The sequence below is a fragment of the Mustela putorius genome, unplaced genomic scaffold, assembly GCF_011764305.1.
Source record: "Mustela putorius furo isolate JIRA1106 unplaced genomic scaffold, ASM1176430v1.1 tig00000480_pilon_pilon_pilon, whole genome shotgun sequence".
NCBI lineage: Eukaryota > Metazoa > Chordata > Mammalia > Carnivora > Mustelidae > Mustela > Mustela putorius.
In genome coordinates, this window is record NW_025421397.1 from 2,195,002 (window position 1) to 2,216,961 (window position 21,960).

The 21,960-nt window shown below is 41.7% G+C and overlaps 1 protein-coding gene across 4 annotated transcripts in view; it reads left to right on the forward strand.

Moving 5' to 3' along the window:
• Positions 1–21,960, forward strand: part of KLF12 (Kruppel like factor 12) — a 435,792-nt gene that overhangs the window by 402,420 nt on the left and 11,412 nt on the right. For all 4 annotated transcript variants that reach the window (XM_013047135.2, XM_045080634.1, XM_004775054.3 and 1 more), the window contains one exon: positions 4,148–4,305. In XM_013047135.2, coding sequence (XP_012902589.1) covers positions 4,148–4,305 — 158 coding nt within the window. The remainder of the gene's footprint in view (positions 1–4,147; positions 4,306–21,960) is intronic.

Sequence of the window (21,960 nt, forward strand, 5' to 3'; positions counted from 1 at the left end):
GCGGCGTTTCCACCTTTGGAACAAGACCAGCTTTGAAAGCACAGAACCGGTTTGCATGTTATTTGGGGATACCTGAAGGGCCATCTGAGCGAAGGGCACGTTGCTCAGAGAACATAGAAAGGGCAGAATAGACGCACCCGGAGAGCAATGATAGCTGTTCTGTTCCTGAATGCCCACGCGTGTGGGCCTTGGAGTGAGATGGGCCAGGAGGAGATCGCAAGAGTAAGATCACTCTTCACCCTCTCCTGCTCAACACATGCTTGCTGGGATCAAAGGGAGGATTTTTATTCACTCACTGGCATCCTCTACACGTTCTGAGGGATCTCAGTGGCCTTCCCCTGAGAATTATAATTGTAAGGAATGCTTTAGAATGCTGTCCTCTGGAATTTAGGGCAAAGAACTGAGACACTTATGTGTATGTGGTTTTAATGGTTACCCAGACTCTCTGATACTTAGTAGCCACCTTTTATATAGTATTTAAAGTATGAAGTTTAGGGAAATGAGAGTAAGAGCGAAGAATTGAGTGACCATTATCTGAAGACTTGCAATAAAAGAATCCTAGTAAGGATTAACTAACCAATGAGTGATTAATTACTTGATTGATAATATTAAATTAAAAATTAGGAATACTTGACTTACTACACTCATTCATTCATTCATTCATTCATTCAATTTAGCAAACATTGCTGGAATGCCCACAGTGTTCTAGGCTCCAGAGATGCTTGGCCCCAGTACCTTGACTGCCATGAACTTGGGTTGACCAAACCCCCACCATTGATTGATTGTCTTCCCCCTCCAGTGCCTGCCATCTGTGGGTTCTTGCGTGGACCCCCAACATAGCTGCAGTCCTGCACGGAGTTGGAGTGTCCACCCATCTTCCTGTGTTCTTTAGGTTCTTCTGCCATTTTGTTCTCTGTCTACCTCAGCCCACCTCTTATTACATTTCTGCAAAGATCAAATAAGTGCTTCTGAAAGGCACAGCCTGGCCAAAGGTTCTTCAGCATCTTCTGAGGATACCTCTACCGTTTTAAAAGGGGAGCCAGGGAAAAACTTTACCCAAGCTAGCTCTGCTGGGTGTGGCTGTCCATGGTACTTACATTTTTAATTTTTTAAAAATGTTTATTGCATAGATACCTTGAGGGAGTGGTTCTTCATAGTATCCTAAAATATATTACTTTAAAATGAAGAAAGTCAATGTGTGAAGTTTTATAGCATTAAGGCCGTACCCTAACATGTCTTTCTTTTGGTGTAAATTCAGGAGTCTTGGTGAAGTACTATCATGCCGTTCCGTGGCCTTAACCTTCCTTAGCCATCTGCCAAATGGCTCCGTGATAGAGGGACCGTAGAGCAGCCTCACTTCCTTGTTCCCTTAAAGACCTGCTTAGTACTTACTAGGTTTTAAGTTCAGATTTATTTTTTACTTTCTCTCTATATACAAATACAAGGCAAAGTAAACAGCTAAAATAAACTGCAGACAAAACAACGTATTATGTGATTACGCATAGCTATATTTATACTTATTAGTCTGTAGAAAGTACTGCACAACACACACCGTTCTGATTATAGAATTTATAATTTGAAGGAAATAGATACCATATCATTTTCTCTTGATTTAAAAGATGTCAAACATATCATGACACAGAAATCTCTATTTTTGAGGCCCCCAAGGACCAAGATCCATGTTTATTTTCATGACTAGATATTCAAGAAATGAACTGCTGTTGTCCTATCTCCACACGTACAGTTTTGTTCACCAGAAACCCAGCCTAGGCCGAGCATACTTTGGCGGGAGCGACCAAAGCTGTTCCTTTGTGGGGCGGGCCAGGCACACTATTTTGACTTTTTCACAATAGGCTCCAGTTACCACAACTGAGTCAGTTATGTGGAAAACCACAAATCCACACTGATTCGTAAGAAGGCTCGAAAAAGTGGCTTAGCCATCCCGTATTTTCTGTCATTCTACTAATAAAGATCTTGTCATAAACTCTTCAAGGCACAAGTAGAAAAACACCACTTATATTTTGTCTTAGCTAATAATAGAAAGCTTTGGCAGCTGAATCTGTTATTTGTACAAGTGAGAAGATACATTGAAAACTTAAAAGGCGCATATGTAGAAGGAAACATTGAGGGGGAAGAAAAGTTCACTGGAGCAATGTTACAGTGAAGTTTCAGAAATAAGCTAAATGTCGATCGCTTAAGAAATAGACTTTAAAACTCTCAGTTGAATATTCACTGGACTGTTACCATGTTTCATCTAAGTCATGCATCAACCACTGGCCCCAAATACAACCCATGTTTTATGAATAAAGTTTAATTAGAACCTTAGCCACACTCCTGGTTTACATATTGTCTATAGCTACTTTCATGTTACAAGGGCAGAGTTGATTTATGACATAGACTGCATGACTCTCAAAGTCAAAACCAACTATTTGCTATTTAGCCATTTACAGAAGAAGTTTACCAACCTCTGATCTAAGTTAAAAGTAACACATATTGTAAAATGCACCACTGCTGTATGTACTACTAATACAAAAAGATAATTTTATGCCAGTTAAACTATGACAAGCCATAAGTTGTATAAGAAGCATCTGATTTTAGAGACATCAAAATATGAAAAAAAATCATCTTAGAATAGATGGGTTGTGGATATAGCACTTGAAGTAAATAAATGACAGTGTTGGCATAAACTGTGCTTAATGGTGAGTGAGCAAAAGGTAAGTGTAAAGAAATCCACAAAGGGATGGGAACTATATGATGGTATCTATATGTCTCTCTCTCTTTTTTTAAAGATTATGTATTTATTTGACAGAGAGAGAGAGAAATCACAAGTAGGCAGAAAGGCAAGCGGGGGGCGGGGGGCAGGCTCTCCACTGAGCAGGGCTCGATCCCAGAACCCTGAGATCATGGCCTGAGCCAAAGGCAGAGCCCCAACCCACTGAGCCACACAGGTGCCCCTCTACATGTCTCTTAAAGAACAAAACATTGTTAGGAGCTTCTGTGACTGTAGGTTTGTATAGGTAAGGATAATTGGAACGAATTGAAAGAATTTAAAGAAAATGTATGACAGGTTTTCCGTGGGAGGAGAAGGAAGGGATGGGGGTGGGGTTTTCCCTTTACCTGTAATCGGCTTAAGTGAAGCGTAAACGTCACTTTCTTCAAAGAACTCTTGCTCAGTCATTCAGGTTTTTGTAAGAGGTAATTTACTAATAAACTTTAATTTTGAAAAGCATCAACACATGAAAAAGCTGGAAGAAAATATGTCCAATATGAGCAGTGGTGAATTTTTTACATTAGAAATAGGGATGATCGCGTTTGTGTTATATTTTGTGATCATAGTAAAGAACTTCGTGGGTAACCGAAAACGATTAGTCATATGCTTCGTTTCTACCTCAATCAAAAGAGATTAAAGTTTGAAGAGGTACATGTTAATCAATTACCTGACGTTACAAACTAATCCTGTTTTTCTGCTGTGGCATTAAGATTAAACACTGTGCAAGTCGGGGCCAAATTTCATAGTTGAAACTTTTTCTCATAGTGGTGGTACAGCTAATCTTTAAATACAATGTGCTTGATTCCTCACCATGAAAAACCACCAACTGGAAAAGCTAAATGTCAGGTGCATTTCACTGAACAGAAATAGCTTGTCATGACTCATGTTATTGATGTACTGATGTCATTTCTTTCAGCCTGACCTCACTTGTTTTGAAATGTACCTTGTGATTTTACTCAATTTTCTATGTTGTCACGTGCAGTTCAGACCCCCCGTGTTACTTACGGAATGCCCTCATTTTGTCTGTCTGTAGCTGAGCTTCCAAAAATACTCTCTGTGTCCTTCAGTAGGATTCCAGATTGTTCTTTCGATAAGGAAGATCTCCTCACTTACCACTGATTTTTTGGAGTTTTTGTTTCTATCTTGTTGTTTTAAGCATATCTTTGTCTTTGGAGGAGTGTTTTCTCAGAAGCAGGCCAAGCTGCCTGCCTTCGAGATTAAGAAATAAACCATGTCCAAGAAAGGGATGGTCGGAAATGTGTCCGTAGGGCCTTGAGTCTGTAGCAAGCGACAGGCTACGGCTGGGGTCTCCTGTCACTAGCATGAAGACGGAGCGCTGTGCTGGTCACGGTTTAACCGCATTGTTTCTTTCTCCAGTTCAATCTCACCATTTAGTATTGAGAGCACAAGACGCCAGAGACGGTCTGAATCCCCAGACTCCAGAAAACGGCGTATCCACAGATGTGATTTTGAGGGATGCAACAAAGTATACACAAAAAGTTCTCACCTGAAGGCTCACCGAAGGACACATACAGGTACGCTGTCCCACAGTTCCTCGCTGGGCTGGGGCGGAGGGCGGGGGAGATGGGGCATCGGGGAAAGTCCCAAAGGGGCCACTGTTCGACTTCGGGTCCTGAGTGCCCAGGAATGTGGTTTATACTCGCTCCTTATACTGCGGTCTAATGTTGACTTCCGGTCTGAGGGGAGTGTGTTCCCCTGTCTCAGTTGAAAAAGACTTAAGTCTTAGTGACCTTAGCAATGGTGAAGTTCATCGTCTATGTCTTAAGGACCTTTACGGTGGTAGGACTCAGTGATGGAGCCTTTTTTATAGTCAGTGTTGTCACTTAACCATTGTCTAGTTTCTCAGATTCTAAAAGGTCCGCAAAGCACACTGAAAAATGCTGAGCAAAATTGTCCTATCCTCTTAAAGGTAACATTATATTTTTTTTAAGATTTTATTTATTTGACAGAGAGGGACACAGCAAGAGAGGCAACACAAGCAGGGGGAATGAGAGGGAGAAGTAGGCTTCCCACAGAGCGGGGAGCCTGATGTGGGGCTCGATCCCAGACCCTGGGATCCTGACTTGAGCCGAAGGCAGCTGCTTAATGACTGAGCCACCCAGGCGTCCCTAAATGTAGCATTTTAAGCACCACTTAGATCATGTTTTTCTCCCCTTGGTCTCTTCCCCCAAATAACCAAACAAATGAACCAAAAAAAAAAAAAATATATATATATATATAAAATTGACATATATGTATATATGTGTGTGTGTGTGTGTGTGTGTGTGTGTGTATCTCTGTAAGGAATGTAAGAAATATTTTCATGTGATTCCATTTGATTTTCACTGGTATTTTATATAGAGAGGGAGGACTTCTAATATTCAGTTTAGAGAGAAAGAAATTGAGATTACACACGACTTACTCTTGTCACCGTCCACCCCCCGCCATCCATCCGCCCACCCACCCAGGAAATAACCTAGTGACTCTTGCCTTAGCCCCCTACCCACCCCTTCCGTCCTGTGCCTTATGTGTTCCTTAGCCCACATCCCCAGCCTCCTTGGCTCCTGGGTCCTGTTGGGAGCCCCCAGTGGGAGGCTCTGGGAAGAGACTGAAGGTAGGGAGAGACCCCCACAATTACACTACCTTTTCTAGGAAAAGTGGTGACTGAAATGTGTGGAGCTCAAGGGAGCAGATAGGAGAGGGAAAATCATTCCTACACACTCCTGGTAATTTCTGGTAGCTACGGGCCGCGGGACAAGCCGGCTGAGTCCAGGGTCACCAGACGCCAGCATCTGCCTCCACCTGGAAACTTCAAGTGGAACAGACTCCCGCTGAGATCTGTGAATAGTATTACATCTCAAAATATACTAAAATGATCCCACTATGAACACCATTTCCTGGCCGAGGTAGCAAAATCATGCGAGGCAGCGTTCCTTGCCGCTTACTTCGTCATGTCATTGGACGGTTTCTAAAGTTGCTGGGCAGAGACTGCGCCGTGAGTCCACACGTCGAGCAGGCATCCTTTGTGTGTGTGTGATGCCGTGCTGGTGTAGGAGGCTTGTCTGAACTCAAAAACACGTTGCAGGATCTGGAGTTTACTTTTGCTCATCAAACGTAGAACATACACTTCGAATACCTCTCCCGATTCAAGGCGTTGTGCAAACTGCCTCTTCATCTCTCATTCCTGCTCCCAGTCCTTTTCCTTTTTCTGCTGAATTCCAGATTCTTGCCCTTTCCATTGATTCAGAGCCTCCCCAGGAGGGGTTCTCATCTATCTCTCTGGCACTATTTTTGAATCAACTTCTTTACCATTTCTTTACCAAGAATGAGTATAAAAACATGAGGGTCAAAGAAGCGTGCTCCATCCTGTCAGTAGGTAATGAACAGCGATCACAGTCGTAAGTATGATCAGGTCACGTGACTTGCTTTTCATGGGAGCATTTCTGTTTTAAAAAAAAAATAAATAAAGGAACAGGAAGCTTTTTTCTGTAAATCCTCGTATGTTTTGAGTTATTTCTTGAACTTTCTGAGATACATGTTAGCCTCATTTGTACACAGACACCTCTGTTCCATTATCCAAGTGATGCATAGTGGATAGGAGGAAAGCAAACCCAGGACATTCGGGATTGTATCTTATAGGTCAGTTAACATAAAAATGAAAGTAGGGGAGACGTGATGCATGCATTACCATTGAAAGCAGTATAAACTCTGAATGTTGAAGCATCATTAATTAGCTTAGGTTATTAATAAGATGAAATCATAGACTCCTAGGGTCCGCATCAACCATATACGCCACAGAGTCTACTTTGTTGCCCAACTTCGGAAATCCCTTGGGTGTCATTGCTCACAAGGAACAAGTCCCTGCGATGCTGTTTTCTGCGCACGTACATGTCTTCTGTTTTATTTGATCCCTCACAACACCCATGGTTGCAGCTGTCTTTATCCCCTTTGTGCAATGGTGGCTCCTGGTCAGGTATTGTTCCTACACGAGTGAGCTCACTCCTCCACAAGACAAGCTGGGTGAAATTTCTGAGGGCAGAGTCCTCATCTCCTCCATATCGAGTGGCCTGTTATGGCCTTGTTTGGCTCCCAGTACCTTCAGGTTGACTGGAACAGCCCCAACTACCTGTTCAACCAGAGCTCTCACTGTTACTCCCTGGCCCTGGTGCCCCTCCCCGGCATGAACCACTGGCATCTTCATTTCTCCAAATCAGGTACCCTCAGTTGTCTTAGCCATCTTTTTCTAGATATCGTCCCACTTGTCACTGTGTCTTTTCAAGTTTTCACACCACAAATTGAAGGGAGAAATCTTGTGAATGGGCACCTCTTAAAATGTAAAAATAGTATTAAGTCCTCTAGCAGTTGACTCTCTCTGTTAAGTCCTCTAAATCAAAGACTACCAAGATTACATCTTGTCCCTCCCTTGTACCTATACAGATTTTTTGTTAAACCTCAACACGCAATGTTGCGTTGATAGTTGACCTGCCCCTCCCTTGGGAGTAGTGCATTTCCTCTCACTGGACATGTTTCACTGCTGGCTGGCTGATCTTTTGTGGGAGATACAGAGCAGAGCCAGTCTTCTGAGGGCTGTGGATGCCCTTTCAAGTCTGGGAAATAATGAGTCTACATCCATTTGGTTGACTTGGGTCCGTTCTTCTAAAAAGCTGAAATGACTTTGAAACCTCTCTCCGCCTACCTTGCATTTAGTATTTTAGCTCTCTCCTTCAGCTTTTCCATTTTTGCCAGGTATTAAGTAAGACAGGTTAAAGGAAAAGGCTCTGAGATGTGACCCCAAAGACTTCTATCCAACTGGGTCCTAATTCGTTAACCAGTAACTAAAAAACCACCTAACTATCCTACCTTTAGTCCTTCTTTCTCAGTATCACAACTACATCAGCAAATTCCTTGTGAAATTCCTACTCCAAACCAAGACATGCCACATCCCTTCATCCACTTAACAGAGAGAGATTTACTCCGCAAGACATATCCTCCTAAATTATAAAGTAATAGTCCTTTTAAAAATAATGAGTGAAACTTGGTTCAAAGTGAGCCCTGGTGTGTTTCTATTTATAATTCTATGCAAGGTTTCTCAACTTTTTGTTCAAAATGAAATCAAAACTAGTTGTAGAGGGATTCAGGTTGGCTTGCTTTGCTTTTAATAAGTTCTCAGCCGTACCTTTGCTTCAGGCATTTTGAGTAAGTTATTTTTGTGTGACCAATAACAATGAATGTAGAGCTTGGGATTATAACAGATGACTTATGAGAAGTACGCACGCTATGGGAGGTAAGCAAGTAGCAGTAAGAAATTTCCTTTGATAAAGTCATGTTAATTTTACCTTTACCACTTGACCTTTTGTGCTTTATTAGTATGTGATCAATCATCTCTTTAGAATTTGCACAGTAAATTAAATATAGTTGAAGAAGTGTGAAAGAGTGCCTTTTTAAATTTGGAAATAATTTTGTTTTAATTTGGAAATAATTTAAGTGTATTGTCATGGCCATGCAGTTTAGATAATAATGTAAAGATTTGAGCAAACACTTTTAACTACCTTTACTAAACACTTGCCTATGGTGAATTATTTAAGGCGTGGTAAAAAGGAAAAAAATATATGTATCTCCCCAATCCTGTACCCATGGTTGTCAGCAGGTACATTGTTCCTATTCACTGGCATAAATTGTGTCTCCCCTACATGGAGCAATGTACAGTCTATTTAAGTACATACACACTGTAATTAAATTAATGGTCATTTAAACCTTTGTTACACATAACTAGCATGTACTATGTATTTCCCTCACTTCATTTTAAGATTTGTATTGCTTATTAAATGACTTAAATATCAATTTTAGGAGGAAATAGTCTTATGAATCTGGTATTGCTGTTCACAGTTCTCTTATTTTCTAAAAATATGTGTCCCGGTATTTCTAAAATGCAGAACAAGCAAGCAACATTCAGGCATCAATGATTCCTGTAGCCACTAGATGGCGCACAACAACCAGCTGTTGGGTTTCGTCTGGGAGGGTCTGAAAGTCCAGGAGAGCTCGCTGGTGGCATGGGGGCCAGGACATAATGATCAGTGTCCTGTGAAATATGGCCATTTAATGATGAACAAAGAAAAGAAAATATAAAGATAAATTTAAAGCCATATTTTTAAAGGAGTAATTAACATAGAAAAATATTCAGTTTTGAATGACTCTGGGAGCATTTTATATTCCAGCTTGATACCCTGGTCTCCAAAAATCCGTGAGGCTTGTTCAGTCAGTGTTGTCTAATATTCATTTTAATCCCTATGTAACGTATGCCTAAATTTTAAAAATTAGTAACTGTCAAGCAAACACATTTCTTATCTCTCTGGCTTCATCAAAAGTGAGTCGTATCTGAATTTTACACTTCAAATACGTTAACTCATATGGATGCTTTAAAATTATTAACCACCTGTGATTTAAGTCTCTAAAACGTGTCCTTCCCTACCTTTTATAAATGAAGGACATGCTGTATGATTTAGCTCTTCCCTTGAGAAATGATGCCTTTGTAATTAATATCAGATAATCACGGTGCCTTTGGAACACACCCGTGCGCACGCACACACACACACACACACACACACACACATTCAGACACACACGTCAATCCTAAATGCTTGCAGATTCCATGCCTTCTCACTTTTTTACTTGCCTCATCACTTTTCACTGCTATTCCTACATTTCTTTCTTCTGATTTGACATTATGTTGAACTGGGTGAGATTCTGAAATGGTTTGATGATATTCCTACAAAGAAATTCACGAGCTCTGTGACAGCTGTGCATATTAGTGGCCTTTCTTCATAGGTCTGGTAGTTGCTCGATCAGGTGGTGGGGTGCTACTCCTACTCCCACATCTGTCTTCATTCATTAAATAACTCACTCGTATAAAACTGTGTCAGGCCTGCTGTCTAGATTTGTTGTTAGATAAAGCATAAGGCTTAGCGATGCCAAGATAATTAATCACTTAAGAGCAAACTGAATTTTTCAGGTAAAAAATCCTTTCCTAACAAGTTGTTGGTAAGTCTTGGCCAAACCACTCGTAAGTCTGAGCATACTGCTACTTGCTGAGAAACAGGAAACTGTAGTAGGACTAGAACCACCTTTGAAGGCAGCAGGTGAGAGTTTGAATCTGTCCTTGGCCCCTAACTGGTGGGCAAACTTAGACAAGCTACTTCACTCTGTGAACCTCAGGTTTTCTGTTTCATTATTATCTTTGAACATAAACATAGCACTCTTTGGTATAATTACTGCAGGAGGCCTCGGTTTTATATCCCAGGAAATGCAGTGACTAAGCCATTGGAGGGACTCGGTGTTCAACTGAAATTGTGTATATGAATATTGATACAGATATATGTTGTTGCTGTTGCGACCAGTAGATTCAAGGCAAAAAATTGTGCCTCATTTGGTATTCACTCATCACAAGTAGCTATAATCATGTCATCTCTGTACTTCAGACCCTACTAATTTAACATTTTTATAATTCAGAAAAAGTGAAGCGAAAGCTGTTGCCTAAACAAGTCCTCTTTATCATCATTTTGGCAAAATGATGATACACATAATCTTATAAGGAATATATTTAAAGTACTTAGTAAAAGACAGTTTTTCATTTGAATCTGTGTAGACAGAATTAACAGGACACACACTTCTCGAGCATTTTCCATGTCTAAGGCATGCTGGGTTTTTTCTTGAAGAAGGCAAAAAGAGACAAAGCCCCCATCTTCAGTGAAGAGGTCCATAAGTAAACTAGATAAGATTCACATGAACGGTCATGACAGAGGCCAAGAGTGCAAAGCTGTATAATAAAGGTAGAAGCAAAATGAGAATAGAACACGGAGCTGTCTGTTATGGCTAAGGAGACTGGGGACACCTTCTTACTCTGGGTGCAAAGCCCTTCTCATCTGACTTCTGTTCATCTGTTAAACCTCCTTTGCAGACCCTATCCCAATTTCCCTCTTTCCTCAGTCATACAAACGCATGAATCTCCAAATGTGCTAAACTCTATGGAGTTCAGTCTTTCATTTTTACCCCTGACCTGAAATGGCCTGCTTAGGGCCTTCCTTTCTTCCTACTTTTTTAGAAACTCTATTAATTGTTCAAAATTGTTTCAGTGTCCCCTGGTCTGTTAGGCTGTCTGACTACCCTCCCTCCCCAGCCAGGTAGAAGCCTCCATGAGCCTAGAGCTCTTGGGTATCTCCGGGTCCCAGCACGAAGGGAGCCATATGGGAAACACGGCCGCAGTAGAAACAACAGGCCCACCGTCTGATGACATGAGGGTAGGAAGAGGGAGGCTTTGAAGATGTTGGCACGTGTGGTTTAGGAGTAAGAAATGCTGTGAACAGACATGGAGACCACAGATGGGAGGGAGCTGACATTTCCTGAGGACCTGCCAGATCCCGGGTACAGTGCTCAGCTCAGCTCTCTTAGCGCTTGACCTATTTCAGTCGCCTCTGTGAAGTCCCTGGAAGGTTAGAGCACTCACCCTCTTTCGTGCAGTGCACAAACCGTGGAGCTGGGATTCAAGCTCCAGGCTCTCTAGAACCTGTCCCGTTGTCACGACACCGGGTCTCAGACACGTTCGCTAGGAACCTGCCAGCCTCCTCTCCACGCCAGCCGCCTTGCCCCGTTGGCTAGCCGGCAGCCCGTACCTGTTCAGTGACGGTCATGCAGGTCCTTTTGAAGTCAGAACATAACAAGGGACTTTAAATGGTCTATTTTGAAAGCTTTTCATTAATGTGAACTGGTCTTTCTTCTGAATCTATTAAAATTTTACTTTGTTAGAAAGCCAGTGAGAAGACAAGGACCAGAAGCATTAATGATTAAATAGGCAGCTGTAGAGTGCTCGTTCGGTGGGAGGCTCTCTGCACAGGAAGGGGTCCGCCATGAAGACAGCAGGGATTCCGAATGCGGTGGGGGAGACAGCCGGGGCCTGGCCGCCACGTGCAGCGTGTCCGAGAGCCGCGGGTGAGCGCGAAAGCCAGGAAGGGCGGATGGGCCCTGTCTGGCGGGCTGGCGGGAGGCTGGTGGGCCTCCCCTACCCCCTCGAGCAAGCACCGGAGTGCCCTTTCTAAAAGAGAACCTGGGGGTGCCTGGGTGGCTCAGTCGTTAAGCCTCTGCCTTCGGCTCAGGCCATGATCCCGGGGTCCTGGGATCAACCCCACATCGGGCTCTCTGCTGGGCAGGGAGCCTGCTTCCTCCTCCCTCTCTGCCTGCCTCTCTGCCTACTTGTGATCTCCTATGATCTCCCTCTGTCAAATAAATAAATAAAATATTTTAAAAAAAAATAAATAAAAATTTTAAAATAAATAAATAAAAAGGAACCCGAATCCTCTGGATGAAAAGCAAAGTGCTGTGGATGTGTGGCACTTGTTTTCATTTGTGGAGGTGTTACTTTAACCTATCCTAGAGAGTGACCATGTAGAAACATGCTGAGCCGGGATTTATGATTATCTGCATGCAGGTGCCGATGCCATGCATATTTCACTTGACTTGGTTTGGAAAGTGTTAACCTTATTTGGGTGTGCCTGGGTAACTCAGATGGTTAAGCATCTGACTCTGAATTTTGGCTCAGGTCCTGATCTCAGGGTCGTGAGACTGAGCCCTGCACCAGGCATGAACTGCACCAGGAGTGAAACCTGCTTAAGATTCTCTCTCTCTCCCTCTCCCTCTGCCCCTCCCGGCACGGGGCAGGTGCCTGGGTTCTCTCCCTCTTAAAAAAAAAAAACAAAAACAGGGCGCCTGGGTGGCTCAGTGGGTTAAGCCGCTGCCTTCGGCTCGGGTCATGATCTCAGGGTCCTGGGATCGAGTCCCATATCGGGCTCTCTGCTCAGCAGGGAGCCTGCTTCCTCCTCTCTCTCTCTGCCTGCCTCTCTGCCTACTTGTGATCTCTCTCTATCAAATAAATAAATAAAATCTTAAAAAAAAAAAACAAAAGCAAAAACAAAATGTGTTACCCTATTTAAAATTTGTTTTAAAAATAAATCCATCTTTTACATAGCTTTAGAAAAGTAATGGCTTTTAAAACAGCCTTACCAATTATTACCTCAGTTAAATAAATAAATTACTAAATGAATTCCCCTTCTTAATTTTTTTTTAAGGTTTATTTTATTTATTTATTTGACAGACAGAGATCACAAGTCAGTGAGAGGCAGGCAGAGAGAGGAGGAAGCAGGATCCCCGCAGAGCAGAGAACCTGATGTGGGGCTTGATCCCAGGACCCTGGGATCATGACCTGAGCTGAAGGCAGTGGCTTAATCCACTGAGCCACCCAGGCGCCCCTCCTTCCTAATTCTTTTCGTGTTAGTGCACAAATTGTTAATGACAATGGAAAGTTCAAAACATCAGGGCATCTCATGACCATGCTCTGTGTTTTCCCTCTTTTACTTCTGGGTTTATTTTATCCATATTCCAGTCAAAATGGTGGTGTAGCAGGAGTTGGATAGTAGTATCCCAACCCTTGTAACTTTCTCGTGTTCCATCAAAGAATGACTAGATTGTTTTAGTCATCCTGTCCTGAATGGCAAAATTACTACTAATATGAAATTCGTGAGTTTAATGAAATCATTAAAGATAAAAGATAATGAGGAGCTGTATCTTTGCGGAAACAATATCCACCCCTAAAGAATATATAAAAAACATTTATTGTGCTTGACTATTCAATAAAAGTCTTCATAACTAAGAATGAAAAGAATTATAAATATATTGTTTTAAAGATGAAAACAGTTAATGCTCATTTGAGCAGCAAAATAGAAGGCCCCATTACTCATCATGTTACTAATTTTAAAGGCTTAAAATGAGATATTTGGGGCACCTGGGTGGCTCAGTGGTTTAAGCCTCTGCCTTCAGCTCAAGTCATGATCTCAGGGTCCTGGGATCGAGCCCCACATCGGGCTTTCTGCTCAGCAGGGAGCCTGCTTCCCCCTCTCTCTCTGCCTGCCTCTCTGCCTACTTGTGATCTCTCTCTGTCTATCAAATAAATAAATAAAAATCTTTTAAAATTGAGGTATTTGTTTGCAGACCAGAACTTTAAATGGCACCAGTTTTAAATGAAACCTCCCAAATTTATTTTCCTTCTCAAAAATACATATTCTCATTCATTAGACTAGAAAAGATGGTAGAATGGATAGAATGCTAGCAATAGACTCCCTGCCTCACAAAATACTTTTTTTTTTTCTTAAAGATTTTATTTATTGGGGGCGCCTGAGTGGCTCAGTGGGTTAAGCTGCTGCCTTCGGCTCAGGTCATGATCTCAGGGTCCTGGGATCGAGTCCCGCATCGGGCTCTCTGCTCAGCAGGGAGCCTGTTCCTTCTCTCTCTCTCTCTGCCTGCCTCTCTGCCTACTTGTGATCTCTCTCTGTCAAGTAAATAAATAAAATCTTAAAAAAAAAAAAAGATTTTATTTATTTATGTTAGAGAGCACTCGAGCTGGGAGGAGCATAGGAGAGGGAAAGAGGGAATCTCAAGCAGACTCTGCGTTGACACAAAGCGTAATCTCATGACCCTGAGATCATGTCCTAAGCCAAAAGCAAGAGTCGGAGGCTTGACTGAGTCACCCAGGAGCCCCTCTTTTTTTTTTTTTTAAGTAAGCTTTATACCCATTGTGGGGCTCGAACCCATAACCCCGAAGTCAAGAATCCCACACTCTACTGTCTGAGCCAGCCAGGCGCCCCCAGATTACTCTTTAACTTGACTGTTGTATGTTATCTTTTTAAAAAACGTGAGGTATTTGAATTTAAGTAGTGTCCTCCATTTAACCAACAGCATTTGTTAGCACCGAGCTGTGTGGGCCCTGGGGATACAGTGATGAAGAAAGCGCAAACCCTCCTCAGTACAGAGCTGTTGAGTGGGGCAGGCAGACAGGAAAACCAGCAATCACAGTAGGGTGTGATGAGAGTTTAGCATAAGTGTGTCTAGGGTCCCAAGAGCTACATGATCAGGCTGTGTTTGAGAAAATGTTCCTCCAAGTAGTGCAGATGGTATTGGAGTGGGTAGCACATAAGGCAGGGAAACAGAACCATTAGACGTTGGTTTCGGTGGAAGGTGGCAAGAACCTAAAGAAAGGCCACCTGCCACGGCAGGGATAAACTGGAGAGGACGGCCGGGCAGATCCTTGGAAGGCAGCACGGACAGGTAGAATAATTGGGTTGCGCAGCAGAGAGTAACAGTGAGGAGTCCAAGAAATCCTCCAGCTAAGAGAAGTTCATGACTTGACTGATACCTGAGGAAGTAGGATTGCCTTTCTTTCCACTTAGCAAAACAGAAGGAGAAACTTGTCTTATTCAGATGGTAGATGCCGAGTGGAGTTTTGGTCGCAATGGTTGAGATGGCTTTTGAACTGCCACTTGGGAAATCTCTATAATGCTTAGGAGAGAGATTGAGGTGTCGACTCTTAGGAATCTTTTCCTTACAAGTCGTGGTGGAAGCCACGGGAGCCAAGGAGAACATGGGCAGGTGAGAAGTCAGTCAAAATCGTGGCAAACCTTTATGTGACAGGTAAAGGAATGATACTGTGCAAAAGAAACGGAAAGGAAAGTATAACCAGAAACATGGGAAAATAAATATTGTCACTGTGTGGAAATAGAAACTCAGAAGAGCCAAACAGACCTTGAACTTTTTGCTTTCAGTAAAGTATATTTTTATTATAGGATATTTTGGTTCATTTATACTTGATTTCTACATAAGAAGGACTAGTATCTCTGTGTTAACATATTGTCTGTCCTGTAAGTACGAATTCACATTTTTAGCCTGTTTCTCCAGCTCTGACCAGATAGCCTGGTTTATTAAAGCAGTGACTTGAAGTGTCAGGAGGCAATATAGAAGAGAGGTTCAAACTGAGGGCCCTGGTGTCTGACTCCCAGGGTTCAAATCCCACGTCTACCATGTACCAACTCTGGGTGAAGTGGGGTTGGTTACTATAACTACTTCATTGGGAACTTCGTAAAGTTCGCCTCCATAAAGTTCTTTAGAACAAAGTGTGGTGCACAGAAAGTGCTATGTGCTTTGGCACATCCTGTTTTTATCAAAGATAGCCATTATGGAATTGCATGGGGAAGAAAGACCAAATCCACCTGATCTCATTTACACATCGTGAAGAAGACAGTTAACTCAGACCAGACAATTCACAATTCAGACACAATGTGTTTGATCAACTTGATAAGGTCAAATTGGTCCAACAAATTATTGAATACTACATTGTTCTCTTTGGCCTATAAAGTAGATTTATATTTTAAAATGTTAGGAAAATCAAGATCAAATTGGTATCCAATTACCAGAAATCCCTTAATTCGTTTTTAATAGCAAACAGGATCTGTTTTGAACTTTATTTATGTCCTAGGGAAAAAAAAAAAAGAAAGAAAAATTTTGAATTTTATAACTTAAAATTAAATAACCTATCATTTGTCAGTCACTGGCTACGTGGGCTTCTTCGTTTCACAAGTGTAGGAATAGTGTGTCCATTTTACAGATGGGGAAACAGTGCTTCAGAAAGCTGAACGCTTGAGCCTGAGGTCTCATTGCTGGCAGATGACTGAGCCAACGTTTGGCCAGGCTTTCTCCCTGATTTCAAAGCCTGTGCTATTTCCTACGGCCTTACCGCCACCAAGAGGGAAGGCAGCCTCAGTCTACCCGTCTACCCAGAGAACAAGTCAGGCACTGCATAATCTCAGCTCTAGGTTTCTGTGTCCTCATTTTAAAAGTAACTTATTTCCTCCCAGATCTAAAATAGGGTGAACTTTTATGAACTAATGTAACAGAAACCAGAAGACAAGATAGGAATCTTGATTCTGGTCCACTCCCCCCCACCCCCCCCCATATGCAAATACCATTCCTCAAGTGAAACAGATTGTCACAGAAAATATGTTGAGCCTTGAGTGTAATGAAGCTCATTTGTCAGCGTCTGGGGCCCCGTAACTTTATAAAAGTTAAACAGGGACACATTTCAGAAATGCACTTCTGAACTGAAAAAAAAAAAAAATGCCTCTGCTTCCTGTTGCAAAAGGTGTTCCTTTTCAGTTGCTTGAGAAAATATTAGAGAGAAGCTGATTTGAGAACATGGCTGTTTTGTTTGACCCAGACTTTTTCAAAGACGCATTCCTCTCCTCCGTCTTGCTCACACGTCATTTTAATATGAAAGGGCACCTGTCTTTTGTCTCAGTACACATTCACCTTTCAGCATTTCAGATGGTGAGATGGGAGGGACCTGAAAAAGTTATTTTTGTTTCGTGGGTTTTGGGAATCCATTCAATACCTGCTGTTTTCTTTAGACTTTATTATGCCTCTGCTGGGTAAATGTCATGGAAATGCATTTAGTGACTCTTAATCCTTTTCTTTAACCAAGATTGAAAGAGACAGGGGTTCTCATAATAAATCAGTTTGTTGACTGTTGCAAGGAAAAAAAAAAACAACAAAAAACCTGACGTGAGTTTTCATTTTCTCAGGACACTTAATTAGACTTCTGTTTAAATAATGCCTGTGACTACAACACACACACACACACACACACACACACACACACAGGCAGTTTTGCATAAAAAATTATACTTAACTTGAACCCCGAAAGTGCAGTTAAAAAGCGTGTTTTAAAACAAAACTTTGCAAACCTCCTCATTTGTTCTTTTTCCCCCCCCCCCTCTCTCTTTCATCTTCATAGGACTGTTCCACTTTAAAAAATAGAAGCTCTTGCTATTAGTTTTGGTTTGCATTTTCCTTTTTCAGTGGTTCTCATAGTGTAGTCCAGGTTTTTTAAAGAACAGAGGAGGACAGATTGTACTCAAAAAATGGCCAGATCCTTTCTTTTCTTCTCTCTCTTTATTTTTTTTTTTAAACACAAAGTGTGGAAATGGCTTGGATTTGTTATGGGACATGGAGAACTTCACGCTTTAAAAACTGAAGACCTACAAGTTAGTAAACTGCTTCCCAAGGTATGGCATTGGATTAAGCTACCAATTGATCACCCAGATGGTGTCCTTTGGTTTTCCTGAGACACTGGCAACTTAATGTCTCAATTTAGCCAAGAAATACTATCTACTAAGACTTATTGGTAAAGACATACACGATACCATTTTCTGTCATTTCATTATTTCATGGGATTAGTAGAAGAAACAAAAATCAAAGATGATCCGATGTTACAGTCAAAACTTCCCATTATTTTGAGGGATATTAACCATGCTTTCAGAGATTTTGCCACTCAAGATTCTAAGTGTACTTGTGAATTAGACAAAAGGAAGAAGGTGGGCATGCTATTTTTATTTTCAGCTTATTTCTAGGGAAAACAGGTTTGAATAACACATTTACTGAAATCCAATTCAAACGCGTTGAAGGGCAGTTCACAATTCCTGCAGAAATTACTGGAAATCGTGTTTACCGTCACTGTCAATCAGCCTGACGCCCAGCAGCTATGTGCGGGAGAAGCACAGATTGGGAGATGACGGAGTCCTCTCTTCCGTCCAAGCCAACCTCTCTCCATAGGAAAATTGTCGTGGAAAATACACTTAACCATTCTGTACCTACCACGCTGACTTCTTAACATTAAATTTAGTTTTTTTATTTTCTAGGAAGATTTTAAAGGAAAGAAGACAGGGTGGAAGAAAGATTCTGTCTGCTCATTATATCCTTTCCGGGGTTCATTTATGCATACTGCAATACATCTTACAAACAAATTTATCATTTAATAAGTTTTTACTCACATCAGGAAGTTTCTGTTACCCTGATTTGCTTGTAAGATCATATCCTTTTAACTGCTTTAAGGCACAAGTGTAAAATACAATGTATAGTTGAATACAATACAGTGGCCACTAAAATTGTTGTTGTATCCACTTCTAGAACTTGACTGGCCCAAAAAGAGCATTGATTGATTTTTTTTTTTTTTTTTAATAAAATGCTAGGTAGTGGGCAGGTATAATCAAACCCTAGTTCTCTCCTGATTGAGGGGCAGAGGTCAGGCCAGTACCTGGTCAGAGTGGCCATCTCCTCCCCCACCCCCATAGCTCAGCCTCTAATTTTGAAGAGAGATTAGAAGATAATCATTTTCTTTTTTCCCTCTTTTTTTTAAGCATGAGGAGAGAATACGTACACTCCAGTTTTATTAATGCAGCAGTAGGGGTAAGGAATATTATGCTTGCCCCTTATGTTTTCATGAATATTAAAAAGAAAGTATACCTTCTTATAAGAAATTTGCAAGGCAAATTCACTTATCACTCAGTTAAGCTTACTCTTTTCTGATAGGCTTTCTCCCTCCCCACTCCCTAGTGGAAAAGGTTTACATTCTTCATATGTGCCTTCATTCGTCGCTTAGCCCCTTAATAACTTATCAACTTATTTATCATTTGCAGTGGTTTTATTCAAGAGCAGGGACATGTCTGCCTCTGGTATTTTTGAGAGCTATTCCTTGTCTTTCTTTTTTTTAATTGAGATATAACTGACATTAAATCAGCTTCAGGTGTACGACATGATTCAGTATTTGTATAGGTTGTGAAATGATTCCTACGGTAAGTGTAGGTAACATCTGTCAACACAGATGCAGATGATTTTTTTGTGTGTGATGAGAACTTTTCATTAAGATCTACTCTCTTAGCAACTTTCAAATATGTAATACAGTGTTGCTAACTCTAGTCACCCTGCCTTTGCTGTGTATTCCCATGACTTTGTTTCTCTGTAACTGACAGTTTGTGCCTTTCGACCCACTTTTCCCATCTCACCCAGCCTTGTCTTTCCGGATTGCTTACTGCCCTGGATTCCACCTCACAGAATACTTGGATTTTGCACTCAATTTTCCTGCTCCGCCTCTGTGGGCTCACAGAAGAAAGCCTTACCATCAGTTACTGCTTCCCCTGTGCCCCACCTCCTGAAATGTCCATATTAGAAATGATGCCATACAGCTAAGCTGTTCTGACCCTTCCCTCCTGTGCCTGCCTTCCCAGACTCAGTAGAATAGTAACTGGTCAAGGTTCGCAGTGGCTTTGTAAAGGGGTTGTGTAGAAGCATTGTTCTTTTGGTTACCAGATAAGAGTAAACTTAATTGTCTGAGTGATAAGTGAATTTTCCTTGCAAATTTCTTACAATTTATACTTTCTGGGGCGCCTGGGTGGCTCAGTGGTTAAGGCCTCTGCCTTCGGCTCAGGTCATGATCCCAGGGTCCTGGGATCAAGCCTCACGTCGGGCTCTCTGCTCAGCGGGGAGCCTGCTTCCTCCTCCTCTCTCTCTCTCTGCCTGCCTCTCTGCCTACTTGTGATCTGTCTGTCAAATAAATAAAAATCTTAGAAAAAAAAAAAGAAAAAAAAAGGTATACTTTCTTTTGAATATCCATAAAAGCTTAAGCATAACATTCCTTGCCCGTATCACCTGTTAATAAAAGTATATAGAGACATTCCTGACCCTACCGCGTCCTGACCTTCCTGTTATAAGAAAGACCTTCTTCATCTTTTAAGGAGCAGGGAAGATCCTAAAGATATTTTTAAAACTCAGATCAGATTGAGTGAGCCTTTTCAGAGAGTCACTCAGTCCAGAATTCTCAATTTAAAGTATTTGCCATGAAATATCATATGTATTTATTACTGAGTGGGCTCTTAGAATTTTAAATGGTGTCCTATGAGGAGAATAAGTGGTTGTTTTAAAGCCCAAATATTCCCTCACCACCCATCCCAAATTAACAATGTGCATTATGTATCCCAATTCAGTAAGTTAACATAATCAGGAAGCCTGCGGAAGGCTCAGGTGACCCCTTACACCAGGGGTCAGTAAACTTTCCGTAAAGGGCCAGATAGTAAATTTCTAGGCACCACAGGCCATGCGTTCTCTGTCGCAGGGCTCGGTTCTGCCTTCAGTGCAGATAGCCTAAAACAGTATGGAGACTCCTGTTCCAACAAAAACATATTTATGGATGCTGAAATTTGAATTTCATGTAATTTTCACATGCTGTGAAATAGCCCTCTTGATTTTTTTTTTCCCCAACCACGTACCAAGTATAAAAACCACTCTAAGCTCAAAGATTGCACAAAAAGCAGGCCACAGACTAGATTTAGCCCCGAAGAGCCACTCTCTGCTGTAGATTTTCGAGTAGAAAGGACATAAGTGTCATTATTAAACAGCCAAAATGGAAGGAAAAGTTATACTATTATAATTGTGAGGAAGAAATTAGAGAATATTAAGTGTGTACAGGGTGTACACACACGGTGTAGTATTAAGGTGTACGAGGAAATTCCGAGAACACCTGAGACAATAAACTGTCCCCATGGTGGGCCATTCAAAACTCTACCATCCTTCCTGAAAAGTGACACTGGAGGATCTCATCCCCTCCTGGCCTCTGCTAACTTTCCAGGCTTATCCCACCTATGGGTCCCCTTCCTCCCTATCCAGAATGGCAAAGGGAGTCAAACATATATGACACTTTGAGCATCCATCCTTCAATTAAGAAAACCCACTATTCTTTCCTTTCCAAACCTTGCACTCTGGACTGGTTCCAGTCTGGAGAGGACTGGGAGATGCCTGTTAGTGACAGAGGCCACCAGCTGAGCACAGTGTCCCAAAGATGGATGTGTTTTTGAAGTCATGATTTCTGTCCAGCTCAGCTTGTTAGAACCCATGCTCCTGATGTGAATTCAAAAACACACAGGGAGGACATGTAAATAAAAGCATGGTAACAGTTGCCATTAATATACTATGCAGGAGACCCTCAATCTTTTTCAGTTAGGGGTTCTGATTTCTGTGTTTGTTTGTTTTTTTAATTTCTGTTCAACTTGGTCAGTAGACACCTGCAAATGAAGATTTTTGTCTCTGTAGGGCATCTAGAATGAGTCAGCGGTTGAGGTTTTGGGTTATTGCACTCAGTAGGCTTTTCCTTGAAAGGAGCCCTTTCAGAGTAAGCTGGAGCTTTCTGAGGCCCACAGTTAATGCATCAATATTTCTGGATTTAACTGGTCTGTGTTATTCACTCCCTTCTGAAAGGGTCACTTGATCCTAAAAGGACCCGTATAGATAGCATTTATTTCAGGGTTGAATGGAAGTTGTTGGGTCCAGTTCAGACTGGTTCTCCCATGTAGGCATCACCTGTCCGCTCATTGATAGGGCTCAGTGGTTCCGTGTGTGTGTGTGTGTGTGTGTGTGTGTGTGTGTCAGTTTCACTAATTCATACAAGCATTTGTTTGATACTTACTCTAGGCTCCAAAGATATTGAAATG